General features: G+C 38.5%; 5 protein-coding genes across 7 annotated transcripts; 4 read left to right on the top strand and 1 right to left on the bottom strand.

The window, feature by feature from the left end:
- Positions 1-1,705: 1,705 nt before the first annotated feature.
- LOC103407372 (uncharacterized) lies at positions 1,706-2,210 on the bottom strand. The gene is made up of 2 exons (XM_008346305.1): positions 2,129-2,210; positions 1,706-2,085 (listed from the first exon to the last, which is right to left on the bottom strand). Exons 1-2 carry the CDS (start codon positions 2,208-2,210, stop codon positions 1,706-1,708), a joined length of 462 nt encoding a protein of 153 aa, XP_008344527.1.
- A 2,767-nt stretch (positions 2,211-4,977) lies between these two features.
- Positions 4,978-11,663, top strand: LOC103418480 (uncharacterized). 3 transcript variants are annotated; one of them, XM_029094816.2, is made up of 5 exons: positions 5,078-5,378; positions 7,161-7,310; positions 7,858-8,114; positions 9,432-9,877; positions 10,952-11,663. In XM_029094816.2, the coding sequence occupies exons 3-5, from the start codon at positions 7,898-7,900 to the stop codon at positions 11,207-11,209; spliced, it is 921 nt and encodes a 306-aa protein (XP_028950649.1). In that variant the 5' UTR covers positions 5,078-5,378; positions 7,161-7,310; positions 7,858-7,897; the 3' UTR covers positions 11,210-11,663. The 3 variants fall into 3 exon arrangements, with proteins under 3 accessions (XP_028950647.1, XP_028950649.1, XP_070673899.1); XM_070817798.1 differs by having other exon boundaries at positions 5,231-5,378; positions 7,158-7,310; XM_029094814.2 differs by lacking the exon at positions 7,161-7,310 and having other exon boundaries at positions 4,978-5,378.
- A 1,605-nt stretch (positions 11,664-13,268) lies between these two features.
- LOC103408779 (dnaJ protein homolog) lies at positions 13,269-16,589 on the top strand. The gene is made up of 7 exons (XM_008347606.4): positions 13,269-13,408; positions 13,536-13,705; positions 14,143-14,308; positions 14,396-14,537; positions 14,631-14,907; positions 15,035-15,233; positions 16,097-16,589. The coding sequence occupies exons 2-7, from the start codon at positions 13,556-13,558 to the stop codon at positions 16,414-16,416; spliced, it is 1,254 nt and encodes a 417-aa protein (XP_008345828.1). The 5' UTR covers positions 13,269-13,408; positions 13,536-13,555; the 3' UTR covers positions 16,417-16,589.
- A 1,265-nt stretch (positions 16,590-17,854) lies between these two features.
- On the top strand, positions 17,855-19,431 carry LOC103418479 (uncharacterized protein At3g28850-like). The gene has a single exon (XM_017327629.3). The coding sequence runs from the start codon at positions 18,145-18,147 to the stop codon at positions 19,288-19,290; it is 1,146 nt and encodes a 381-aa protein (XP_017183118.2). The 5' UTR covers positions 17,855-18,144; the 3' UTR covers positions 19,291-19,431.
- A 509-nt stretch (positions 19,432-19,940) lies between these two features.
- On the top strand, positions 19,941-23,607 carry LOC103418525 (U-box domain-containing protein 35-like). Its single transcript, XM_008356641.3, has 9 exons — positions 19,941-20,258; positions 20,353-20,474; positions 20,874-21,088; positions 21,191-21,257; positions 21,363-21,660; positions 21,828-21,929; positions 22,026-22,439; positions 22,651-23,418; positions 23,560-23,607. Exons 1-9 carry the CDS (start codon positions 19,995-19,997, stop codon positions 23,605-23,607), a joined length of 2,298 nt encoding a protein of 765 aa, XP_008354863.2. The 5' UTR covers positions 19,941-19,994.
- Positions 23,608-24,022: the final 415 nt, after the last annotated feature.

The raw sequence follows: 24,022 nt of genomic DNA, 5'->3' as shown, positions 1-24,022 counted from the left end.
ATGGTGAGGGAGTCCCTTTTATAGAATAAGGGCTCGCTCCTCAATACATAAATGATGGGCTAGAGTTGATGCTCGCGGCGAGGCGGTTGCTCAACAGGCGGCGATGCTCTCTAATGATGGTGATGGAATCCCTTTTATAGAATAAGGGTTCGCTCCTCAATACATAAATGATGGGCTAGAGTTGATGCTCGCGGCGAGGCGGTTGCTCAGTAGGCGGCGATGCTATCTAATGACGGTAAGGGAGTCCCTTTTATAGAATAAGAGTTCGCTCCTTAGTACATGAATAATGGGTGATCTCTAATGAAAGTGAGGGATTCCCTTTTATAGAATAAGGGCTCGCTCCTCAATACATAAGTGATGGGTTAAGTCCCCCAAGGATTTTTCATGAGGCCCAGTTGTGGAAGCCCAATATATGGTACATAGTGTAGTCCCCCACAAGTCTTCAGTCAATAGAGGCTGTTGGCTGGAGACTTCAAATTTAATCCATGTATGGGCCGAAGTGGGAGTTGTTCGGATGCGGTATTTGTATACCCTGCACTAAAGTTTTGTAGGTGAAGCTTTGCAAGTGAAGCTTTGAAGCGGGAACTTTTGTAAATGAAACTTTTGAAGCTGATTGACATGAGTGATGTTCATGAATGTTTGATTGACATGAGTGATGCTCATGGATGTTGACATGAGTGATGCTCATGAATGTTGACATGAGTGATGCTCATGAATGTTGTCATGAATGATGGTCATGAATGTTTATGTATGATTGACATGAGTGATGTTCATGAATGTTTATGTATGATTGACATGAGTGATACTCATGTATAATTTTGGAGTACTTGACGTACTTTTGATCACCTAGTGGGTGATAATAACGGCAGGCTGCCGAATAATTTTAGAGTACTAGACGTACTTTTGATCACCTGGTGGGTGATAATGGCGGCAGGCTGCCGAATAATTTTGGAATACTGGTCGTACTTTTGATCACCTGGTTGGTGATAATAGCGGTAGGTTGCCGAATAATTTTGGAGTACTGGACGTACTTTTGATCACCTGGTTGGTGATAATAGCAGCAGGCTGCCGAATAATTTTTTGTAGTACTGGACGTACTTTTGATCACCTGGTTGGTGATAATAGAGGGTCTGGCTCTTTTGAGCATATGGGCATTCGCCCATAACATTCTAGCCTATTATTTTGGGCTTGCCGTTTTATTTTTTATTTTTTTATTTTTTTTATTACCCTCTGATGGGGTTATACAGATGTCTCCAAAAGATAAGAAAAATAAATCACATCATTCAAAAACAAGAAAAGTAAATCACATCATTCTGGTGGGGTGTTTATTCCTTGCTTTTGCAGTGTCCCCATGTGCTCTCGCAGAGGAAAGCCTCTCTTTTGCTTTCTGCTTTTTCTCGATTTTTTTTCTGCTTTGCTTTCGCTTTTGTTTCCCACTGCGCCTCTCTCTTTTGCTTTTGTGCTGCAGCTCACTTGATTGGTTTTGCCTTTGTTTCCTTTTTTTTTCTGCTTTGCTTTCGCTTTTACTTTTTGTTTTTTTTTTTTGACAAGCTGATGGATGGAAAGGGTGGCATTGTATGGCTCCACAACGGTGTCAGTCACCCCGATGCCGTGCTGCTTCCGTTCACATCCCCAGGCTTGGGAGCTTTTGTTCACATCTGCCAAAACCCATATACGAATCATGCGCATCGCAGACTTTGGGAGATCAAACCTTGAAGAAAACAATATCCTCTTTCTCATCCTCCTTATCCTCATCACACAAAGTATCCAATTGTTGATGTGAGCGTCGTCGATGATGTGCCCTCTCGACCACGTGGTTGTGCTGAGCTGGCAAGGAAGACGGCGAGAAGTGCACGGAAGAACCGGCGAAAGCCACCAAAGACAGGTTCCCTTTGTTCCAAGCTCGCCTCAGCGGATACGACACTTTCTTACTCTTAGGCCCTCCGTGGGTGCATTGCTTGTTACGTGACTTGTTGTGTAGGACACAACCGTAATTGTGGTGGTACGGGCGCCGTTCCACTCCGATATTCGACCCCAATATGCAACCCTCGTACACGCACTGAAACAGCCTGTCCGCGGTAGCTCCTACAGAGGCCATGCGATCCGTTGATTGATTCGTATTAAATACGTGTTGCAGGTTCAGAAATAAAGTTTAGAGGCAACGGGGGCCATGGCTGCAAAACATTGGAGAAGGTGGCCACGGCGGCCATGGCTGTAAAATATTGGTGAACATCCCTGCGGGTCGGTGATGACCCCGACTTTTGACATTGGAGAAGAGGCCGCGTTTATCAAGCGGGTAGCGCTGGACGGTGGCCTGAGACTCGGAGAGAGAGACGGAGTCGCGCAGAGATTCACACACGACCAAGGAAATTCTTATGGTGTCTGATTTTTCTGTCATTGTAAATGACAACATCGACAGTCTTGTGGGAGAGGTGAGATGGGTCGTCGATATTGAAGACGAGCTTCTCGTTCCAGTAAGGATTGAGGTCTTTGGGCTTGGTCTGAGTTCGCTGCCGCTGCCCCTCGAAGTCGACCTCAATGGAGGGACTCACAAACCCGTCGCCGTCTTTGGGCATCAGGCCGTTTGCGTCGTGAACTTCCACCACGAGTTTAGTACTGGCCATGGCTAGCTTGACAAAGCTGAGAGAGCTCAGAGGAGGTTGTTTGGTAAAATGGAAGGGTAGCTAGAAGGAGAAGAAAAAGATAGAAGTGGTGGGGATGAGGTAAGGGTCTGCATGGCGATGAGAGAGAGAGTCAGATTCTTCAGTCCCTCCGTAGGTGTTTGGTTTCTTGGGTTTTTGTGATTTTGTAGATTCACGGTGGAGGTGAAAAAAATGAAAAAGAACTGACACAACTTTTCATATCGATTCCCACAGACGGCGCCAAATGTTGATGCACAAAACCGGAGGGGTCTTGGAACAATGTAAATCCGACCGTGAATTTGTAAGAAAGTAAAGAACACAAGATGTATCGTGGTTCACCCCAATGTTTGGGCTACGTCCACACTGATATTGTATTTCTCTGTTTGTGAGAGGATTGTGAGGGTGAGAGAGCTTTGAATATGAGAGTGAGGCTTGAGGATTGTGAGGGTGATGATGCCTTTTTATAAACTAAGGGCTCCTCCCCTTTTTACTTATTTGCCCCTTCATTTATTACATAATTACATTTGAGTCCCCCGAGTATTTATACGAGATCTAAATACAGAGGCCCTAAGTATGGTACAAACAGACTATATGCTATTTATGAATATGCTTTTACACACTTCTTTGTAGTATATATGATGGATGACTATATGCTATGAAGATGTTTTGAGATATATGTATCTATGTTTGGAAAGACTATGTTAAATGATTTTGTGTGTATCTAGTGGTCACTGTTCTACCTACGGGCGAGAAAGATATATGAGTGAGGGAAATATATGGCTGGCAGGAGATATATGTAGATGGCTTTGGGCCGAGAGATATACGTACTAGCTTCGAGCCGAATGATACTGATACCACTAGTTAGGACATAGGAACGAGAATTACGACCCAAACTACGAGGCATTCCCTTAACAGTGACATCGTGCCATCTCTTCTACTTTGACATCATTGTGATTTCACCTTCTGCTTGTATTCTGAATTAGTTGTATATTCTGAACATGACATGCATTATCATTAGATTCATTGTTGGCAGTTGAATATTAAGACTTATATTTGAATATCACTTTGCGTAGTTACGCGCGAAATTTACATGCACGTTTCACATGTTCTTAGCATATGCATTCATTAAATGGCTTTTCGTCACTTTCGGGTGTCGGCCAACACGTGACCATTCCGATGTCCCTCGGACATCAGGATTGAGGCATGCCAGTGAGGGTAATTTAGATAGTAAATTTGGGCTTAAAAAGATATTGATAGTTTAGTTAAAAATAATATGGGTGTAATGAGTAAGTTGGGTGTAGAAAGAGATTGCATGGGTTGAAATAAAATTTCCCTAAACCAAAATTTCCTTTCTCCAACAATATTATGGATACAAATTTTCGCCGCCTTAAAATTAAGGCGAAAAGCCTTACGCGCCCTCGATGAATGGGGCCTTTGCCGAAGAATATCCGATGCCAAAATTAAGAATTTGAGAGAGAATGTATTTGAGAATTTTTGGGAAGAGAGTGACTTAGCATTTTAGTGGGAAAATATGGCTATTTATAAGGGAGTGACCGGCTCTATTTGGAGAATAGGGGCCGGTCACATATGGTCAAATTGTGAGTGTAATTGTAATATATTATGAGAAATAATATCTTACAATTAACTTGACAATTAATTCCAAATTTAATAGGAAATTTGGGAATTACTTTTGAGTGAGGATTTGATGAGGTGTGATGAGAGAGTTTTGATTAAATACTATTTTGATCATATTTGACTCTTCCTTGATTGAGCCGTTATTGTCCGTTGCATGCGCGTGGGAATCCCAGTGTGCCTCGAGGGTAATTTTATCTTTTTATCCAAAAGTACATTTGTCACTTCTATAATTTTCTTGATTATTTTTTACTCCACAAATATCAACAAGTTAATTAAACGATATGGGAATGAATGCATAAGAATAGGAGATCTAAAAAATACGTTTTAAGCTAACTTTTTTTCACTTTTTTCATACTCATAGCCTTTTAGAATAGTTTATCAAATATTAACTATTTTATTTTAAAACTACTTAATTTTTAAAGCACAATTAAAAAAATTGATGAACAATGTTGAGCCTGAAAATTTTATCACAATCCCTCCCAATTCTCAAAATATTTTTTAGGATGACGAAAATAATATTTGACACATCAAGTATTATAATATAATTAATTGAAAACTAATAAAAAAAGAAATTTGTCAAATTATATTATGAAACATAATATACTAAACTGCGATCCCGGCACAATAAAAATATCTTCGGAATCTCCTACCCTATCCGTCCACTAAAAAAGTAAATAAATAAAGTTTTAAAGGGCATCGCATTCCTGGAGGGGAAAAGCTTCTGGAACAAAACTATGCGGTGTAGGAAAAAAAAAAAGAAAAAAAAAAAGAAAAGGAAACCGATGGCATTGAAACGCTCAGTTGGTAGCTGGTTTAACCACACACCCAAAAACTCATACCACTCGTGCACGTGAACTGGCAAAGCAAAGCAACTAAAGTTGTAACTACCAAAAATCTCCTCATTCATTCGCCTCTCTTCTTCTTCTTCTTCTTCTTGAGGGGAAAGCGGTTCCATTTTACTCGCTTCTCAATTTCAATGGCTGCCGCGCAAGAGTCATCGGATGCGGAGATGAAAAGAGTGGTGGTGATTGGAGGCGGCGTCGGCGGCTCCGTCGTAGCCCATTCTCTCCAGTTCTGCGCTGATGTTGTCCTTGTTGATCAGTAAGCCATGCTTCTAAACCCATTACTTTACTTGTTTTCTATCATCCGACGATCATTCAGCAATACTTTAATCTTATTTAAACTACGGGGAGGGAATTCGAACTTGAGTGCAGAGAGAGGAGTTTCAATTTTTATCAATGACCTTGAATTTGCTATGCTATGCTGTGTTATGCGGCAGAATATGGTCATAGAATTTGATTTTGCAATTGGATTGGTTTTCTGTGTATTTAGAGAAAATGATAACCTTATGAGCCGACAGAAAGCTAACTTTTAATTTAACAGAGGTCCGTTCTCTATGCACACTTCACTCAAAGCCCGGCTATCTGCACCGAGAAACTAAAATAAAGAGCCTTTGTGCAAATAATATATATATCTTTGTGTAACTTTTATTATGGTGCTGTTTGATGTAGGAATAGTAGTAAGAAAAAGAGTGGTATTGCTTTTATTTTCATGGTTCTTTGGGCTAATGTAAATCATGTATGAATGCTAACTCATATTTATCGGACAATCCTACAAAGCTAGTGATTCATGATTTCTCGAAGGATGTATTGGGATAATGTAAATCATGTATTTTGAAAGATGTTTCTAAATGATGTGCTCCTCTAGTTTCTGTGTTGCTGGGTTCCGTAGATAGTTATCTTAGAAAAGTCAAGTGCAGGGATACCTTCTACGATAAGAATTCACTATAGAGACCAGTAGGGGGTGCAAGTGCAACCTTATTGCTGCATGAATAGAAGATGAAGAAACTGAAAACAAAGACAATTTACAGCCCGGATTTTGAGCGTAGTTTAGACCCCTTTCTGTTTTTGGACGAAGGGCAGGCGGTGTGAGGGTTTAGTTTTGATAAGACTGCATACCAAACACAGCTAATTCACATGAACAGGAGGTACTTGATGTCTGGACAAGCAACAGTTCTTTTCTATCCTGAAAGCACCGATTTGAATGAAATATGTATGGAATTGATTTCAGATTGAAAGTAAAAGTTATGGAAATGTCTTTTCTCTGAAGATGAATAAGCAATGATTCTGTGGAAAAAGGAGACGGTTTGCAAATATGCAATGAGGTAGAATTACCTTAAGGCTTATTATTTAGCTGAATGACAGTAGAATAAAGGATTCAGATGTTTGAATTGAGGAGGCTATGGCTCATGATTATTGGAAGAAGTAGTCTGAAATGGTGAAATAGACTAAGGGTACTGATCTAAGTCATTGTGATTTCTGTGGTTGCTCTTGCTGTCTTTTGTGGATGCATTTGTGCCCCAACGATCTTGGTTTGTACCTTTTGAACCAATGATATTTTAAATTTATGTGTGGGAAACCAAATATTCGACTTGTGATGTGGTGGCTCCTGGCAAGTTTCAACTGAATATTCGAGTTTTTCTAATAATTTGAAAAATGAAATGATGCTCAGCTGCTGAGGCATATTAACACCATTCGAGGTTTAAATGGATGAGAATAGATTTATTGCAAATAAGTATCTTCATGATTTTCAGGCTTTCTAAGATCGTAATCAATGAGTTTAGCTCAGACACCAATTGAAGAGTTTAAGAAAGAAGTTTTGTCATAGATGAAAGCGTAGAAAGGGAAGAAAACTAGGTGTACCCCTATTTAGTAATAGTTTTCATCAGGAGTGTACAAGAAACGCCACTGGACTTCGTTTCATTCTTTTACCATATTATTACTTTTTTGTTTAATTTTTTTTTAACATAAAACTATTTACAATTTTTTGTTCTATTTGTTTTATGAATTTTTCAATTGTTTGATCAATGATCATGTATAGCAGGCAGCGCAAGGCTTTTTGGGTGTACTTGTCTATTAATTACTCCAGTGGAGATAGTAAACATGATAGATGAAAAGAAGGAAGTGGTGTCACTGAACTAGCCATGTTTTGCATGTAGAAGATTCAAGATGACCTGTTTAAACGTTTTGAATGGTAAAATGCATTACTTTGTCATGCAACTGTTGAGTAAGGCAGTTTTTTCCAGTTTAAATTGGCACATGTTTATGGCGCAACATGAAGTAAAAATACTATGTAACCATGTATTCTCTCTCTCTCTCTCTCTCTCTCTCTCTCTCTCTCTCTCATCATCTGACCATGCTAAATACATCTGCTCATACCATATTAAATTGGAATGTTAAAGACACCTATCATTTCCCTACCTACATGCAACAACCAAGACCTGTCATGGTTCCCTTGATTTGAGTTTTATTACATGTCCCCATCTTATTTATGATTAAGATGATGTGTTTTCTCTGGTTTTAGTTATCCTTCTTTGTACCTGGTTGATGCTCTCTTGGAATTTCTCCAGTAGATTACTTATTTGTAAACAAGAATCATGGTTTCTTTTGCGTCATTTCTGGTTTCATGTCCACTTATTCCTCAGTATGCATAATTTAGTATCGATACAACTATAATTATTGATGTATCAAGTTATTTTATTCTTTGTTCCTTTTTAATGACGTTTTTGTTTACACCTTAGGAAGGAGTATTTTGAGATCCCATGGGGAAGCTTGAGGGCAATGGTGGAGCCATCATTTGCCAAAAGATCCATCATTAATCACTGCGATTACCTTCCAAATGTGCGGATTGTTGCATCTACTGCAGCTAACATCACAGACCGTGAAGTATTGACTACAGATGGCCGTTTGCTTGTATATGATTACCTTGTTATTGCCACTGGTCACAAGGACTCTGTTCCAAAAACCAGAGTTGCGAGGCTCAGTCAGTACCAGGCAGGTAATACATAAAGATTCATAAGTATCACTGCATTTGTGGTCTTGTGGTCACTGTTTATGATAGCTATTGCATTTAGTACTTCACCCAATTTCAAATTAAACTTAACTTATAAATCCACATAACTCATGTAAGAAATCTCATACGTTTACTTTTTTTTTCTCTGAGATTGCATTTGTGGACTTTTAACCGCTCTACCAGTAGTAGTTGAAATGATTTAGTCCCACTCAGCTTACCCGAGTAAGTGTTAAGAAGCTTTAATACTTCACATGTTTCACTTAATTTAGGTTATGGGATTAAGGAGTTAGGATTGTACTTGGTTGTTTATGTTTGTTGAGTTTTTTTTATTATATACTAGCCGATGAGCACACACTTTGTGTGTGTGAACAATTTCATTTTATTTTTTGTTTTTTTATTAAGGAGTGTGATTAGTTTTTAAAATTTTAAAAAAGTATGAAAAAATGATGGTGGGACAATTTCTCTTAATAAGTGCATATTTTACTGTTTTTTGTCCTCCTTATGTAAATATTGTGTATCAAAAGTGATGGTAAAATAGGAAAAATAGGGATATGATTGTCATTTTGTAAAAAAAAAGAGGGTAAAATAGGAAAAATAGGGATATGATTGTCATTTTGTCAAAAAGTACAAAATTACTATTTAGCCCTCCTCATGTCAATATTGTGTATTCAAAAGTGAGTGCAAAATTAGAAAAAAAGGGGGGGGGGGGGAAGTTGACAAGGGCTCCTCTCTTAATAGAATAGATTTTTGTGAATTGTTTGAGTCTTTGAAGTATTCTCATTATATTAGGATTTTACTTGAGTAGTTTCTGTTGTACATACTTGCATAGCATGTTTGTTTCTTACTTATGTTGTATGCTTCTTGTGCATTTTTGAGGGAAGGCTCCTTATGCCCCCCCACCCCCCCCCCCCCCCCCCCCCAAAAAAAAAAAAAAAAAAAAAACTAGGTATATATTTGTTACTTATTAATGAAATGTACTCTTGCTGTTGAGTTTTGTTCATAATGATTTCATTTATCCTGAATGTGTTTTTATATGTATATTTTGATCAATGATATGAGAAACAATATTAGGAGGCTCCTTTAATAGGTTACGTAGCTTAGAGCTATAGCACACCCAAGAAAAAATCCTGGCTCCGTCCTAAAAAGGAAAAGGAAAATAATGAAAATAGAATTTTAATTTTAATTTCGTGAAGGTGCTCTGACAAGGCTACAATACTTAACGCTGACTTCTACGTCTTAATTGTTCACCATTTGATGAAGCCTTTGGCATCAAATCTGAATTTATTCTCTTTCTGTGTCCAGAGTTCGAAAAGATCAATTCTGCTGAATCAATCCTGATTGTTGGAGGGGGCCCTACTGGTGTTGAACTTGCTGGTGAAATTGCCATTGATTTTCCAGAAAAGAAGGTGACACTTGTGCACAGGGGGTCAAGGCTACTAGAATTCATTGGCTTGAAGGCTTCCCAAAAGGCACTTGATTGGTTAATATCAAAAAATGTTGAAGTTGTTTTGAATGAGTCCGTTAATTTGAACAATGTATCTGATGGTTTTATTCAAACATCTTCTGGAGAAGTTATCGCAGCTGATTGCCACTTTGTGTGCACGGCTAAACCAATGGGTTCGTCATGGCTTAGGGAGAGTATTTTACAGAATGACTTGGATATGCAAGGAAGATTGATGGTTGATAGAAACATGAGGGTTCGTGGTCATAAAAATATCTTTGCAGTAGGAGATATAACCGATGTTAAGGTCAGCCAAATCTATCTTTCTCTTGTGTTTTTAGTACTTTTTATTTTTTGGTTTTGCTATTGGCAGTCAATATTTAGTAAGAAACTCCTTGTTTGAGGCATGTGGACCTGATATGTTCTACACATGGACAAATAGGTGGTGGTAGTCAAATTCGAGGATCCTAAAGTTAAAAAGTGCAAATCTGGAATGTAACTACTAACTAGGTCATGGTTAGTGGTTAGCATACAAGTTGTAAATATAAGTAACTATTGAGGGGCTGGATAAATATGGGAAAAAATTCAGGGTTTGATTCACATAAAATGCTAGGGGCCGAAAAACACCTGAGCTAATTATAAAACCGAAAAATTATAGAGTTAATTAACTGTTTGATGGTAGAGGCAGAACTGCAATCATGACGCTATTTTGCTTTTCTCAAGGCTAGCCAACATTCACCTCTCCCAAACCCTGCGTAAAGCGGGAGCCTTGTGCACTGGGTACGACTATAGTTTAACAAGTTTTGGAATATTATGAGGCCTGAACTTTGTTTGATATTTCTATTTCGTGAAACAATGCAAAAAACTTCTAGTCATGTGGTTAATAAGCAGCAAAATTATCAGTTTATAAATAAGCAAAATTATCAGTTTATAAATAACTTCAAACAAGAAAAAAATAGGATGATTGATAAATGGGGAGTTTTCAGTATGATACAGTGTTTTGTAGAGAATATGGGTAAGGACATATCACCAATAAGTAGCTCTTATTTTGAGAAACCTCATACTAAAGTGAAAAGATAATTTAGAAACCACAAAGATAGGTATAACAAGAACAAAATGTTGAACAGACTACAGACCCCAGCGCAATATGACAGCTCTGATTTAGATTTTGCTCATACTCGGTAATATTGACTTCTTGTTTTTGTAAGGGTTCAAAGTCATTTTGGCAAGAAGTAACAGCCGTATGAGTTATGAGTCTGGTGAAAAAGTTAGATCAACCTTTGCTGCGATTTTGTTCGTCATTTTCACTATCAATGTCTACGAATTTTTATGTTTAAAAAAAAATCTGTCTTAAACTAATAAAAACAATCTATTGAAACAGGAGATCAAACAAGGATATTTAGCACAAAGACATGCTGAAGTGACTGCCGAGAACCTGAAGCTATTGTTGAGCGGACGAAATGAAAGCAAGATGGCTACATATAAGCCTGGTTTAGAAATGGCACTTGTTTCACTTGGGAGGAAAGAGGGAATTGCTCAGTTCCCATTAGTGACAATTAGTGGTTGCATCCCAGGCATGATCAAATCCGGGGACTTATTTGTAGGAAAGACAAGGAAACGTCTTGGGCTGAAACCTTGATAAACAAGGAATCATTTTGGATGGTTTGGCAGGTTATTCAGGATATCAAACTCATCTTCTCCGGTTATTTCATTTAGAGCAGAATCGTGCAGTGGTACATTAACCAGGTTCGGGCGCTTGGTTATTGCAAACAAAAGTGGTGGCATTCATTTCCCCGTCCTTAGTGTTTGCTATCAAGCCTTGCAGGGTGCTGGACTTCCCCATCTTATGCAGGTTCATGTGTGTTTCTTTTAGCCAAAAGAAAAAAGTAAAGGGAATTCCAAGTTCATAATTCTGCAGAAACGCTAGTCGGGTGGTGGAAGTTAGATGTTCCAGGAAATTATTTCAAGATAACAGAAACAATGTAGATCGTTATACTCCTTCCCGCAGCTTTCAGGTACCTGACCAAATTGTACGTGGCGGGGCGTCTGTAATATTGATGTTTTTAGTAATTATGCAACTGAAGAGTGTCTAATTCTGATTAAACAAGGTAGAGTGCCATTCAGATTTTCCTCTTGCAGTCTCGCCAGCTGCAAGAGGTCGCACTTGGTGCGATGGCAAGTGCCTTCGCCCATGAGCGGTAGGTCTCGGGTTCGAGACTTGGGAGCAGCCTCTCCATAAAATGGGGGTAAGGCTAGCCGACATTCACCTCTCCCAGACCCTGCGTAAAGCAGGAGCCTTTGCACTGGGTACGACCTTTTAGTCTCGCCAGCTGCTGCTATAATTTGTTGTTCTCCACGGACAAAACAATGCTGTTGAAGCCGTTGAGCAATTTTAAATAAAATTGAGTTGTTGTAGGATAATTTTCTTTTCTTTTTAATTATTAAAATTTAAAAACAATTTTCAATCTCATACCAAACAAGTTTTTGAACAACATGTTCTTAATAAATGTTTTGAGAAATTATGAATTTTTTTTAATACGATAGCCAACATGATGACTAAGTACGCGATTGAAATAGGGTCGACAACCATGGAGTGAATCTGTCAGAGCACGGAACATCATTCATGCAAAATGTGTAATTCCTCTTGGACGGAGTTTGGTCACATCAATCAAGTACTTCGAAAACATGATTTCAAATTCAATATTTTGTAGCCCTCGGTTGCATGAAATCGAGCTTGTTAAGGTCGATATTTTGCTGAGGGAACAAAGTTGCTGTTAGTGTTATGGTAAGATAAAAAAAAATATGTAAACATAAAAAATTTGAACATGCTTGTTCAAGACATGATTTGATTTGATTAGGAACTTCGGATTTCAACATGAGTGATATGTCTTATAAAACTTCACATTGTTATGACATCTCTCGAAACTATAAATTCAACATTTAATATGAACTTCAGATGCATTATATCTGCATTCTCAAAACCAATACAAAAATCCAATATTTGCAATCGAATTGAATAATCAAAATATAAATTAAGGCAAGATATATTATTCGAACAACGTAAAATTAGAGTTCGTGGTCATTGTGAATATTCATGCCATCAAGAACTGGAAGATATTGAAATTGAAACCATGTTTAAAAGTATTTGATCGATGTTACCAAACTCCGTTCTTTAGGGGACCTCTCCAAATTCGAAACCTAACATTTGGGGGTGCTGATAACATGTTATAAACCAAAAAAATTGAGAATGAGAGGAGCGACTATAGAGAGAGAGAAATGCTAGAAAATTTCTATATGTTAAATTGTGCCTTCATTTATACTAGTTTATGAAAAAAATACTTGTTGCCCAAATAATACAATAACACAAAATAAATCTCTACTTCTGATTTACATAAACACTATTCCTTTTTAATACTAAAACAATTTTCTTTGAAAAAAAAACAATATTCCGGCAAATAGATAAAAAAAAGGAAAACTAATGAAAAGGGTTTGAAAACTTTGAGTTTTAATGATAAGGACAAAATAAAGGGTAAAGTGAATAGTATGATTTTTCGTTAAAGTGAACAGTACCAGAAGCTTTTCGTTAAAGTTTCTATAAAAAAAAGGTAAAGGGTAAAGGGTAAAAAGCAAAAAGACATTCTAGATCCTTCCTTATTCGCATGTGAAATGTCAATACTAACCCTTAGCGACCACCTCGATGACAATCAATCGCAGCCGTCCATTCCCTCGCTTTAATACACAGATCCCTGAACCAACACTCCTCTCTCTCTCGCCCTCTCTCGTTCTTCTCTCTGCTCTGTCCGACGACATACCTCCAATTAATCGAATTTCAAAATCGGTTAGCTCTCTATAATCTTTCTCTGTATCAATTTCAAAACCCAGTTCTGGGATTTAGGTTTTTTTTCTTTCTTATTTTTTGAAATTTATTGGTGGTTTTTATCATTTATTTTTTAATTATTTAACAGATTAAGGGTAACAAGTGAGAATGTTTGGGAGAGCTCCAAAGAAAAGCGATAACAGCAAGTATTATGAGATCCTTGGAGTTTCAAAGACCGCTTCGCAGGACGATCTAAAGAAGGCTTATAGAAAAGCCGCCATCAAGAACCACCCTGATAAGGGCGGCGATCCTGAGAAGGTTTTACTTTCCTTTTCCTAATATTAATATTCTCTTGGTTTATTAATTCAGCAGCTTTTTTATTTTTCAAATCTATGGTTTCGTTGAGATCTAGCAAATTATTATTTTTTTTGGCTTTGAGTATATTGGGGATTTCTGGGTTTTTTTTTTAAATTTTATTATTGTTGTTTACTGCACTTGAATTTTTAAATTATTGAAATTTATAATTCATCTGAATCGTTTTTGATAAATCGGAGGTATATGTGAGCAGTTAACATGGTGAAACTATATGTTGGGTTTTCTTCAATCTTTCATATGTTTGTATTTCGGACACTACGAGTTATAGTCCGACCCGAGGGGGTGCTTGTGCTGGAATTTCATTGTCATCAAATAAAACCTAATGGTATTTTCTTGTTATGTTGATTTTCTGACCGTTTTGATACCGGTTTGTAATTTAGTTTAAAGAGTTGGCCCAAGCATATGAGGTTCTGAGTGATCCAGAGAAACGTGAGATATACGATCAATATGGCGAGGATGCCCTCAAGGAAGGAATGGGTGGTGGAGGTGGTGGCCATGACCCATTTGATATTTTCCAATCCTTCTTTGGTGGAAACCCATTCGGTGGTGAGGCATTTTCCCTGTTTGGATCTGAGCTCCGTGTGTTTGTACTTTGTGTAAATTGGAATTAAGTGTTTTGATGCTATGTCCCAGGTGGTGGAAGCAGCAGAGGCCGAAGGCAGAGAAGGGGAGAGGATGTGATCCATCCCCTTAAGGTTTCTTTGGAAGATCTCTACAATGGAACGTCCAAAAAGCTTTCTCTTGCGCGCAACAAAATCTGCTCCAAGTGCAAGGGGTTAGTGTTTTAATACGAGTTGAATGTTGTTATTCGAAATTTACTTTAGTGCTCTATGGTTCTGATATGGAGATGTTATTTTACATGATTCAGTAAAGGGTCGAAGTCAGGTGCTTCAATGAAATGTCCTGGCTGCCAAGGTTCTGGAATGAAAGTCTCTATTAGACATCTCGGCCCCTCGATGATCCAGCAAATGCAACATCCTTGCGCTGAGTGCAAGGGTACTGGTGAGACCATTAATGACAAGGATCGCTGCACACAATGTAAGGGTGAGAAGGTTGTTCAGGAAAAGAAAGTCTTAGAAGTAATTGTGGAGAAGGGCATGCAAAATGGGCAGAAGATTACTTTCCCTGGTGAAGCTGATGAAGCGGTAGGTTTACATGCTTTCACTTTGAACTTTGAAGGTTCGTTATTTGTGACCACTTTATGTCAGTTGTCTTTGGTACATTTATTGATCCATGCTATTTTGTCTTCCTTTTTTTTTTTTCATTCTGCAGCCAGACACCATCACAGGCGATATTGTCTTTGTCCTACAACAAAAGGAGCACCCTAAATTTAAGAGGAAGGGTGATGATCTCTTCTTTGAACATACCTTGTCACTTGTGGAATCACTCTGCGGCTTCCAATTTGTATTGACACATTTAGATGGAAGACAGCTCCTCATTAAATCCCAACCTGGAGAAGTTGTAAAGCCTGGTAAGTTTCATTATTACTGTACTCATTTTGAATAGTTGCTTTGTGCATTCGGTTAGTTCCTGATGTTATGATTCATTATCAAATTCATTCTTGGAATATTTTATTATGCTACCTTTATTAGGGTTGGTCAAATAAATGTGTAGGCCATTGTCACTTGAACCAATGATGATTTGGATTGGTGTTTTATGGGTTATTGACAAGTCTGGTATAAGTTTTTGTTTATGTTACAAACAAAAAGAAGTTTTGAGTGAAAAAGAAAAAGAAAACAGACAACCAAAAAATACATGAACAGAAAACAAACGTATATGATGACGATATGAGTAAAGCTATTCAAAGATGACCAATTTTTTTGGAAAGGAGAAAAAGACTAAGGATTATAGGAACAAAGGGATTGAGAAGGTAATATGTTTTAAATTTAATGGAGGGTGAGAAAACGGAGCGGGTGGGAATAACATCACATCTATTTGCCTTTTAAATTTAAAACATATTACCTTTTCACTCCCTTTATGCCTATAATCGCACCTACATTTCTCTCTCCCCCTCGCTCTCTCTCTTGTAGTTAGTGACTGGAAGAAGACACTGTTGCTTGTGGTCATGTGTTTGGTTTACTATGGTGCAATTATCATAACTATACTAATGGAACAAATGAGATTTGCAACCTGTCCCTGCAGTCCCTGCAATCATAATATTGAGTTCAGTTAGGAAATGCATAGCGGTGAAAGTTAGTGCATTAGTTTTTGGCCCGTATTGTGATAAAAGCTTTTGTTTGAGAATTCTAGGCTTTCATCCTAACAAATGGACGTTGCATCAGAATATTTTTTAGTTCCAGTGATTTAATTTGTTTTTTCACTGGTGTCTATCAGATCAATTCAAGGCTATAAATGATGAGGGCATGCCAATGTACCAGAGGCCATTCATGAAAGGTAAGTTATATATTCACTTCACAGTGGAGTTCCCCGACTCACTGAATCCAGAACAGTGCAAGGCTCTGGAGGCTGTCCTCCCCCCCAAGACTTCGGCTCAGCTGACCGACATGGAGTTGGATGAATGTGAGGAGACTACGCTGCATGATGTTAACATAGAGGAGGAAATGCGCCGAAAGCAAGCACATGCACACGAGGCATATGACGATGATGAGGACATGCATGGTGGTGCCCAGAGGGTTCAGTGTGCTCAGCAGTGATTAGATAGGCTTTATGAAAGTATTTGAGAAAAATAAAAGTTTCTGCATTGTGGTATGTTGGATGCTAAGACGATGGTTACTTATATTTGTGGTTTGGTTTGTGAATCGTAAATTTTCGGGAACAATAGCTACTAAGGAGATGGTTATATTCTATATAATGTTAATTGTTGAAAGCTAAGAATTTATATTCTGCTGCTTTAGGATGTTGGTTAGAGTAACCCTTTGAAAGAGGTTATATGTCTTTGGTCCGTGGGGGCTTGAGCTTATAACCATAATCCCATTTGCAATGGGGGCCGTTGCTAATCTGAGGGTTTAGGGGCGCTCTTTGCGCAACTTTACCCCAAGTGAACAAATCAATACCAAGTTGCGAACTGTGCACGTTTGCTTTAGATGATTTTTTGTGGTTTTGGGGTTTGCATAGGAAGTATTTTGGATGGGATGGCTTATTGTTTTTTTCGTTTTTATTTTGTGCAAAGGATCCGTTATCATTTTTTAGGAAATTTTAACGAAAAACTTTCGGTACTGTTTATTTTAACAAAAGTCATATTTTTACACTAAAAAGTCAATCTTGATACTATTCATTTTACTCTTTATTTTATCTTTATCGTTAAAACTTAAAGTTTTCAAGTGTTTTTCATTAGTTTTTATTTTTTTTTATAGGTGAATTAGGCCAATTTCGGTTGGAAAGATATCTGGGAATAGGCTGATCATGTTTTTCTTTTTATCGTAATGAGTACTTTCCAAGTGTAAAGTTTACTATGTCTCGCAAGTGAAATGAACTTTAGAAACAAAATGAAATGACTAGAAACAAAATTGTAATTCTTATATTGGTTTATATAATAATATTGTTGCCACAAATTTTTCTGTTTATTGAATAATTTATTTCTAAAAAGCCTCAAAAGTACATGTTAGAATTAGAGTTGTCAAAAATGAGTGGGATGTTTTTGTGTGTAGACTGAAGCAAAATAAATGTGTAAAAAATAAAACGGTCCAAAATACTTTTGAAGATAACATTTCTTTAATCAGGTGGATTGAGATCAAAAGAATTAAAAATGTTAGTTAAGAAATGAAGTGAGACGAAATTAATTTCAGAAATTAAATTGAAATTAAATGACAATTTCAGAAGTGATTTCAATTAATAAGCCGTAAAAAAGAATTAATGAAAAATGGCTTCTGCTTCTCAATCAACCATCCATAACTGGAGAAATTTTTTATTATGATCGGAATAACAAATGTACATCATGTGTTTTTATATAAATTGTGAAATATTTTATTTTTTAAGTTATTAATTTTTTATCACATATATCCTAATATTTGTATAATAATACATTTTGTATCACTCGTATACCCGTGATAATGAAAAGTTTCTCCCATCACTGTCCTTCAAGGAAAAGTAAGACGGAAAAAAAGTGACAAAAGCTAAAGAAAAGAAGCCACTAGCAAATTATGACCGTTAGCCTCACACTTATCCTGTTCCGCATCCCACAGCATTCCCTGCCCCCATGTTTTCGAATTTTAGAACTCCAAAAACAACTTTGTAGCCGTTGAAGTTGGAAAGCTCCGTCTGTAGAACCACCAACCACCAAGGTCAAGGCGGAGAAAGAAGAAGCAGCAGCAGCGTCGTTTACTCTCTAATCTCTACGATCCTCCTTTTATTTTTTTTATTTTTATTTCCGTGTCCAAATTTTGTTGCCTGGTTCAGATTTTCGGTGCTCAATTTCGGAAACAATGAAAGGGGTGAAAGGGAAGTTGATGATGAAGTTGAAGTCAATCGGACCGATTGGACCGATTGGAATTGGGTACCTGAAACCCCAAGATCGAGTTCTTCAGGTAAATGCATCGGATGGGTACGCGGATTCAAATCTCAACATTCAGACCCATAATTTGATTTCGGAAGGAACGAAGCAGAAGAAGAAGATCAAACAGTTAGAGAAGAATGTGACGGAGAAAGAGCCTGACATCATCGACGTCACCGAGCTTATGAGAGACCTCGAAGATGAAGAAGAGTCAGAGCAGGATGGTGATGATATCGATGTCGACGACAAGGAAAACGTTAGGCCTAAAATGGTGGCAAAACACCCTGTAGAGTGCAGTAAAAGTAGGGATAAAACGGAGTCAAATTTGGAGGAAAACAGAGCTTCTGAAGCTTCAGAGAATCGTAGACAGACCCCCTTGTCGGAGATTGACATCTCATCTTTTCGGAGACCGGACTTAAACTCCGGTAGCCTCTTCGACCCGGACCTACTAGCAGCCTTTCAGCAAGCAGTGATGGAATATATGAGGTTGAGCGAAGAAGAGAAAAATGCAAGGAGAAGCGAAAAAGAAGATATTGAAGCGCCAGATCCCGAGCCAGTGCCAGAGCTAGAGCCAACACTGCCTTCAAATGAAGACGCTCTATTAGGCTTTGAAGAAAAGTGTCCGCCTGGTAGTTTGGATTCATCGGTAGTTCTCTACACTACAACCCTTCGGGGGATTCGGAAGACTTTTGATGATTGCAACAGCGTTCGATTTCTTTTGGAGAGCTTTCGGGTGGTGTTCTACGAGCGAGATGTGTCAATGCACATGGAATTCAGACAAGAGCTGTGGAAGATTCTGGATTGCAAAGCAGTGCCTCCAAAGCTTTTCATAAAGGGGAGGTATATCGGGGGAGCGGAGGAGGTTTTAACGCTTCATGAACAAGGAAAGCTCAAGCCGCTCTTCGAAGGAGTCCCGTTGGATCGGTCCATTGGCCCCTGTGAAGCTTGTGATGGAGTTCGATTTGTGGTTTGCTTCAGATGCAGCGGGAGCTGCAAGCTCATCGCCGATGAGGGGCAGCCGGATAAGTGCCCCGAGTGTAACGAAAATGGGTTGATTATATGCCCCTTGTGTTGCTGAATAAATTCGAATTGTGATTCTCTTGTTGTAATGTAGTGTATGTAACTTGAAATTTCTGATTCTTTGTATTCATTATATTCTTTCGAAATTCTTTTCGCGAAAAGTCGGGATCTGAATAAAAGAAGGTTCTTTGATGATCCATTTCTCTTTTTTCTAGTAAATTTCTTTCTGTTTGATCCAGAATAACTAACACGAACTAAAAATAGACGGGGAAGGCTGGAATTATCTCGTTCTTTATTTTTATTTCTTTTGGAAGGTTCTTCGTACGTAAACAAAACGAGTGAAGTGACACAAGAGTTTCCGGATAATGTGGTTTACTTCGAAAACTATCAAACTCTCCGGTAATTGAATATGTCAGCACAAGTAACAAACTCCGTTGGACAAAACGAGTCGATCTACTGAGCGTTCTAGAGATAGAATACCAATCAAGGGTTGTGGAAGGTAGAAATATTAACTAGTTTGTTTTCGAGAGTAAGTAAAACAAGTTTTTTCTTTTTTTAGCGAGCCAAAGCATTGCCAGTTGTCTGCAAGGTCGTGATCATATAAAAACCGGGGTACGTTCTTCATTAATCAGTTCTGGGTTATGAGTTTCTGCATCTGCATAATTAATTTCTTTGTAAAGACAGATACCAACTAGCTCGTAGCTTACAGCCTGGTGGTACTTCTGTTTCCGAGGTCGATTGGAAGACAAATCATATAGAGAAATGGGAAGAGGGACAGTAGAATCGAGAGAGAAGGTGACACTTGCAATAGACAGAGACAAAGGAAGTCAACATGCTATAAAATGGGCCGTTGATAATCTTGTCACCGGAGGCCAACATCTCATCCTGCTCCATGTCAAACAAACGCCACCGGTGGTTTCTGCTGTATCCCAAGGGGAGGAAACTGAATATGTGTACAAAAAACCCGTTGACCCCATAACCAAAGAGCTTTTTCTTCCATTCCGTTCCTTTTGCAGCAAAAAGCTTGTGAGTTGCGCTCCTAATCAATTAGTTTACGTATCATTTTGTTTCTCGATGCAGTTTTTGATCTGCAGGTTGCTTAACTTGATCTTTGCTGCAGATAAAATGCAAAGAAGTCGTGGTTGAGGCTGCCGATGTACCAAAAACCTTGATCAACTATGTTATCTCTAATTCAATTGAGGTTTTGGTACTTGGAGCACCCACAAGAACCGGCTTTTTCAAGTAATCTTTTGCTTTCTTCCCTTCTTTTTTTTGATGTGGTTTCTTACTTTTCATATTTCTTCTTATTCTTATCTAAGTGAGATTCTAATAACATAACCTATCAAAGAAACAATGAGTCATTCTCTAAATAGGGTTTACGTTCCTATCACCGCGATTAAAAATTTGTTTTGTCCATTTGATAATCGTTTAGGTATCTGATTATCATTGTCATCGTTCTCGTGTTCATTAACACTATGTATGTTCGCCTATTTATAGTTATCTAACAATAAGATAAGAATTTGGATGAGTAAAAATTTTCAATTCGACTAATTTTGGAAAATAAATCTTTGACTGAGTGAACCAAGATAGTTTAAACAACATTACTGATGATCTTAATGTCGTCCACTCTTTGCTCGAAAGCAACAGATCATTCAAAACAACAACAGACGTCCCAAGCTCTGTGTTAAAAGGGATACCAGATTTCTGCACTCTCTATGTCATTGGGAAAGGAAAGATCTCATATGTGCAAACTGCTACCACAGCACCACCCCAAAAAGCACATAACCAAATTCAAAAACATTCCAGCAGAAATTCGGAAAATGGTGAACAATCCATGCGTAAGCAGCATCCCAGGGGTAAATTTGTTTCTGTTATTCTACAACTGATCAAGTTATTTCCCCACTAGTTCGATGGCAGGATTTTTTCATTACTCACTCAAGTTTCTTTGATTAATACAGCTTTGGAGAGGAGGACGCACGCTTCACCCCCTCGCCAGCTGATGCATCATGACACTGATGAAATCAAGTAATTAACCTCTCACACACACTTTGATTCTGCGAGACAATAATAAGTATGCTGATCGCTGATACAATAATTGATGAGGATACTGACCTAATAAAAATGATGCAGATCACCATTCACAAGAGGACGATCTTCAATGAACCACTCATACGACCTCTCACCAGAGAGTAGTGATATATCATTTGTGAGCAGCGAAAGGCCAAGCATTGATCACATGTTTCCTTCCTCGTACAATAGTGTATCATCAGAAATGAGCTCCCGACAATCAATGGGCTCGGAGTTTGACAGCATAAGCTCTGCGTCATCTTACTCTAGACACCAATATATTGACATGAGCGCCTCACCATATGGATTCTCAACATCCTCATCAGAAAGTGGAAGATCATGGTCATCGTCACAAAACACAGTAAGACAAGACAATTCCCACCATAAGTAAACTGGAAATAGCAGACAAGTTGCTAGTTTAGATTATACAAATAGCAGCATTCGATTTAACTAATTTTGAGCGAGTTTGAGACTGTACGTAGAGATGGTTGAGAGTATTAATACGTAGTTTTTTCTTGAAAATAAAAGGATGAAGTGGAAGTTGAGATGAGGAGGCTCCAGCTAGAGCTCAAGCAAACAATGGACATGTATAACGCGGCCTGCAAGGAGGCAGTCGCATCAAAACATACGGTATGATGTGGAAGTGAAATCTTATTTGAGCATATAATATAGAAAGACAACTAATTCTAACATGCATGAATTGTAATAACATACCGTGATATATAGGCAAACCGATTGAAATCGGAAGAACAACAACGATTACATGAGGCACGAATAGCAGAGGAAGCTGCATTGGCACAAATAGAGAATGAGAAAGCGAAATGTAAGGCAGCCATTCAGGCGGCAGCGGCAGCTCAAATGATTGCTGAACTGGAATCCCAAAAAAGGAGGCTTGCAGAAATGACAATTCTTGAACAAGCTGAAGAGAAGAAGGGAACAGAAGCAACGGCATACAGTTTCAGGTACAGGAAATATACAATTGAGGAGATTGAAGTAGCAACAAATAAATTTTCACAAGATCGCAAGATTGGAGAAGGAGGCTATGGACCAGTGTACTGGGGAGAACTGGATCACACACAAGTAGCAATCAAAATTCTACGTCCAGATGCAGCGCACGGACGTTCACAGTTCCAACAAGAGGTTTGTGACTTTTTACATAAATACATGATACAGTTTTCAAGCACAATTAGTATACAGCTGCTTTGGTACCAATTTAGGATGTGAGCATCGAACTCTAAACCAACTGGTGATAGGAGAGAGAGCCCTAAGATCACTTAAACAACTAAGGCAAATCTCCTTTTTTCAATAATGTGGGACAACTCTCAACGCTGACAACTCTTTGACTATGCAGATCGAAGTATTGAGCTGCATACGACATCCAAACATGGTGCTCCTTCTTGGAGCCTGCCCAGAGTATGGTTGTCTGGTCTATGAGTACATGGCTAAGGGGAGCTTAGAAGACCGTCTCTTCCAGCAAGGTAACAGTAAGACCCCGGCTATTCCTTGGCAGCTCAGGTTCCGAATTGCTGCAGAAATTGGCACTGCACTTTTGTTCCTTCACCAGACGAAGCCAGAACCAATTGTACACCGTGACCTAAAACCTGGAAACATTTTGCTAGACCATAACTATGTGAGCAAGATTAGTGATGTAGGTCTAGCCAGGCTTGTCCCTCCATCTGTACAAGACTCTGTCACTCAGTACCGAATGACATCAACAGCCGGAACCTTCTGTTATATCGACCCAGAGTATCAACAAACTGGCATGCTTGGAACAAAATCTGATGTCTACTCACTCGGGGTCATGTTTCTACAACTAATAACAGCGAAATCGCCAATGGGTTTGACTCATCATGTCGAGCAGGCTTTGGAGCTAGGGACCTTTGCTGAGTTGCTAGACCCTGCTGTTCCTGACTGGCCAGTGGAGGAAGCCACCAACTTTGCCAAGTTAGCCTTACAATGTACTGAAATGAGGCGGAAAGACAGACCCGATCTTGGGAAGGTTGTGCTACCTGAACTTAACAGATTGAGAGCATTAGCCGAAGATAGCATGCCTGGTGCTGGTCCTGGTGGAGTATACTCACAAAGACATGGCCAAAGCTCGATGTCCTCATGTGATCAAGTGAGTTGTTTAACATACATATTCTAGCTAAGCAAGCAATATTGTACTTAAACAGTCACTGCACACATAGATGATTCTCTGTCTGAATTCTTTGGATATTTTCCTTAAATTCAATTTAATCTTTCGTCTTATGATGTTTAGGATGTGCTAAGCGACGTCCATCTACCACTATCTGGGTACGAGATCTAAAGGAGCCAGTCAAGCACATCTTCAAATGCAGGAAGGAGATTATAGAATCCCATCTTCAGACTTCAGGCACCATACACGGAACAAGTGAATGCACTGAGGAGTTTATGATTCAGAAACAAGGGTTAAGTTGATAAATCAAGTATTGGCAGCATAATTATCTCTTATATATAGTAGAGATTTATTTATTTATTTCATTCTTTAATGCATTAATTAAGAACGATCCACTCAAATGCCTCACAAGTGTAATCATCTGTTCTTCTTTCCTCTTTTGTTCGAAGCTCAAGTGCAATCCTCTAATGAAATCATATCCATACTAAACGTAAATCTTCACTTGTATGGGATTTTTTATTCAGAGAAGGAAGAGAGGGAAACCCACTTATACTGGTCTACTCGTAACTGCAGTATCGCTGTTCGC

The sequence above is a fragment of the Malus domestica genome, chromosome 02, assembly GCF_042453785.1.
Source record: "Malus domestica chromosome 02, GDT2T_hap1".
NCBI lineage: Eukaryota > Viridiplantae > Streptophyta > Magnoliopsida > Rosales > Rosaceae > Malus > Malus domestica.
The sequence above is the reverse complement of the archived record's forward strand: the minus strand, read 5'-3'. Positions and strand labels throughout refer to the sequence as shown.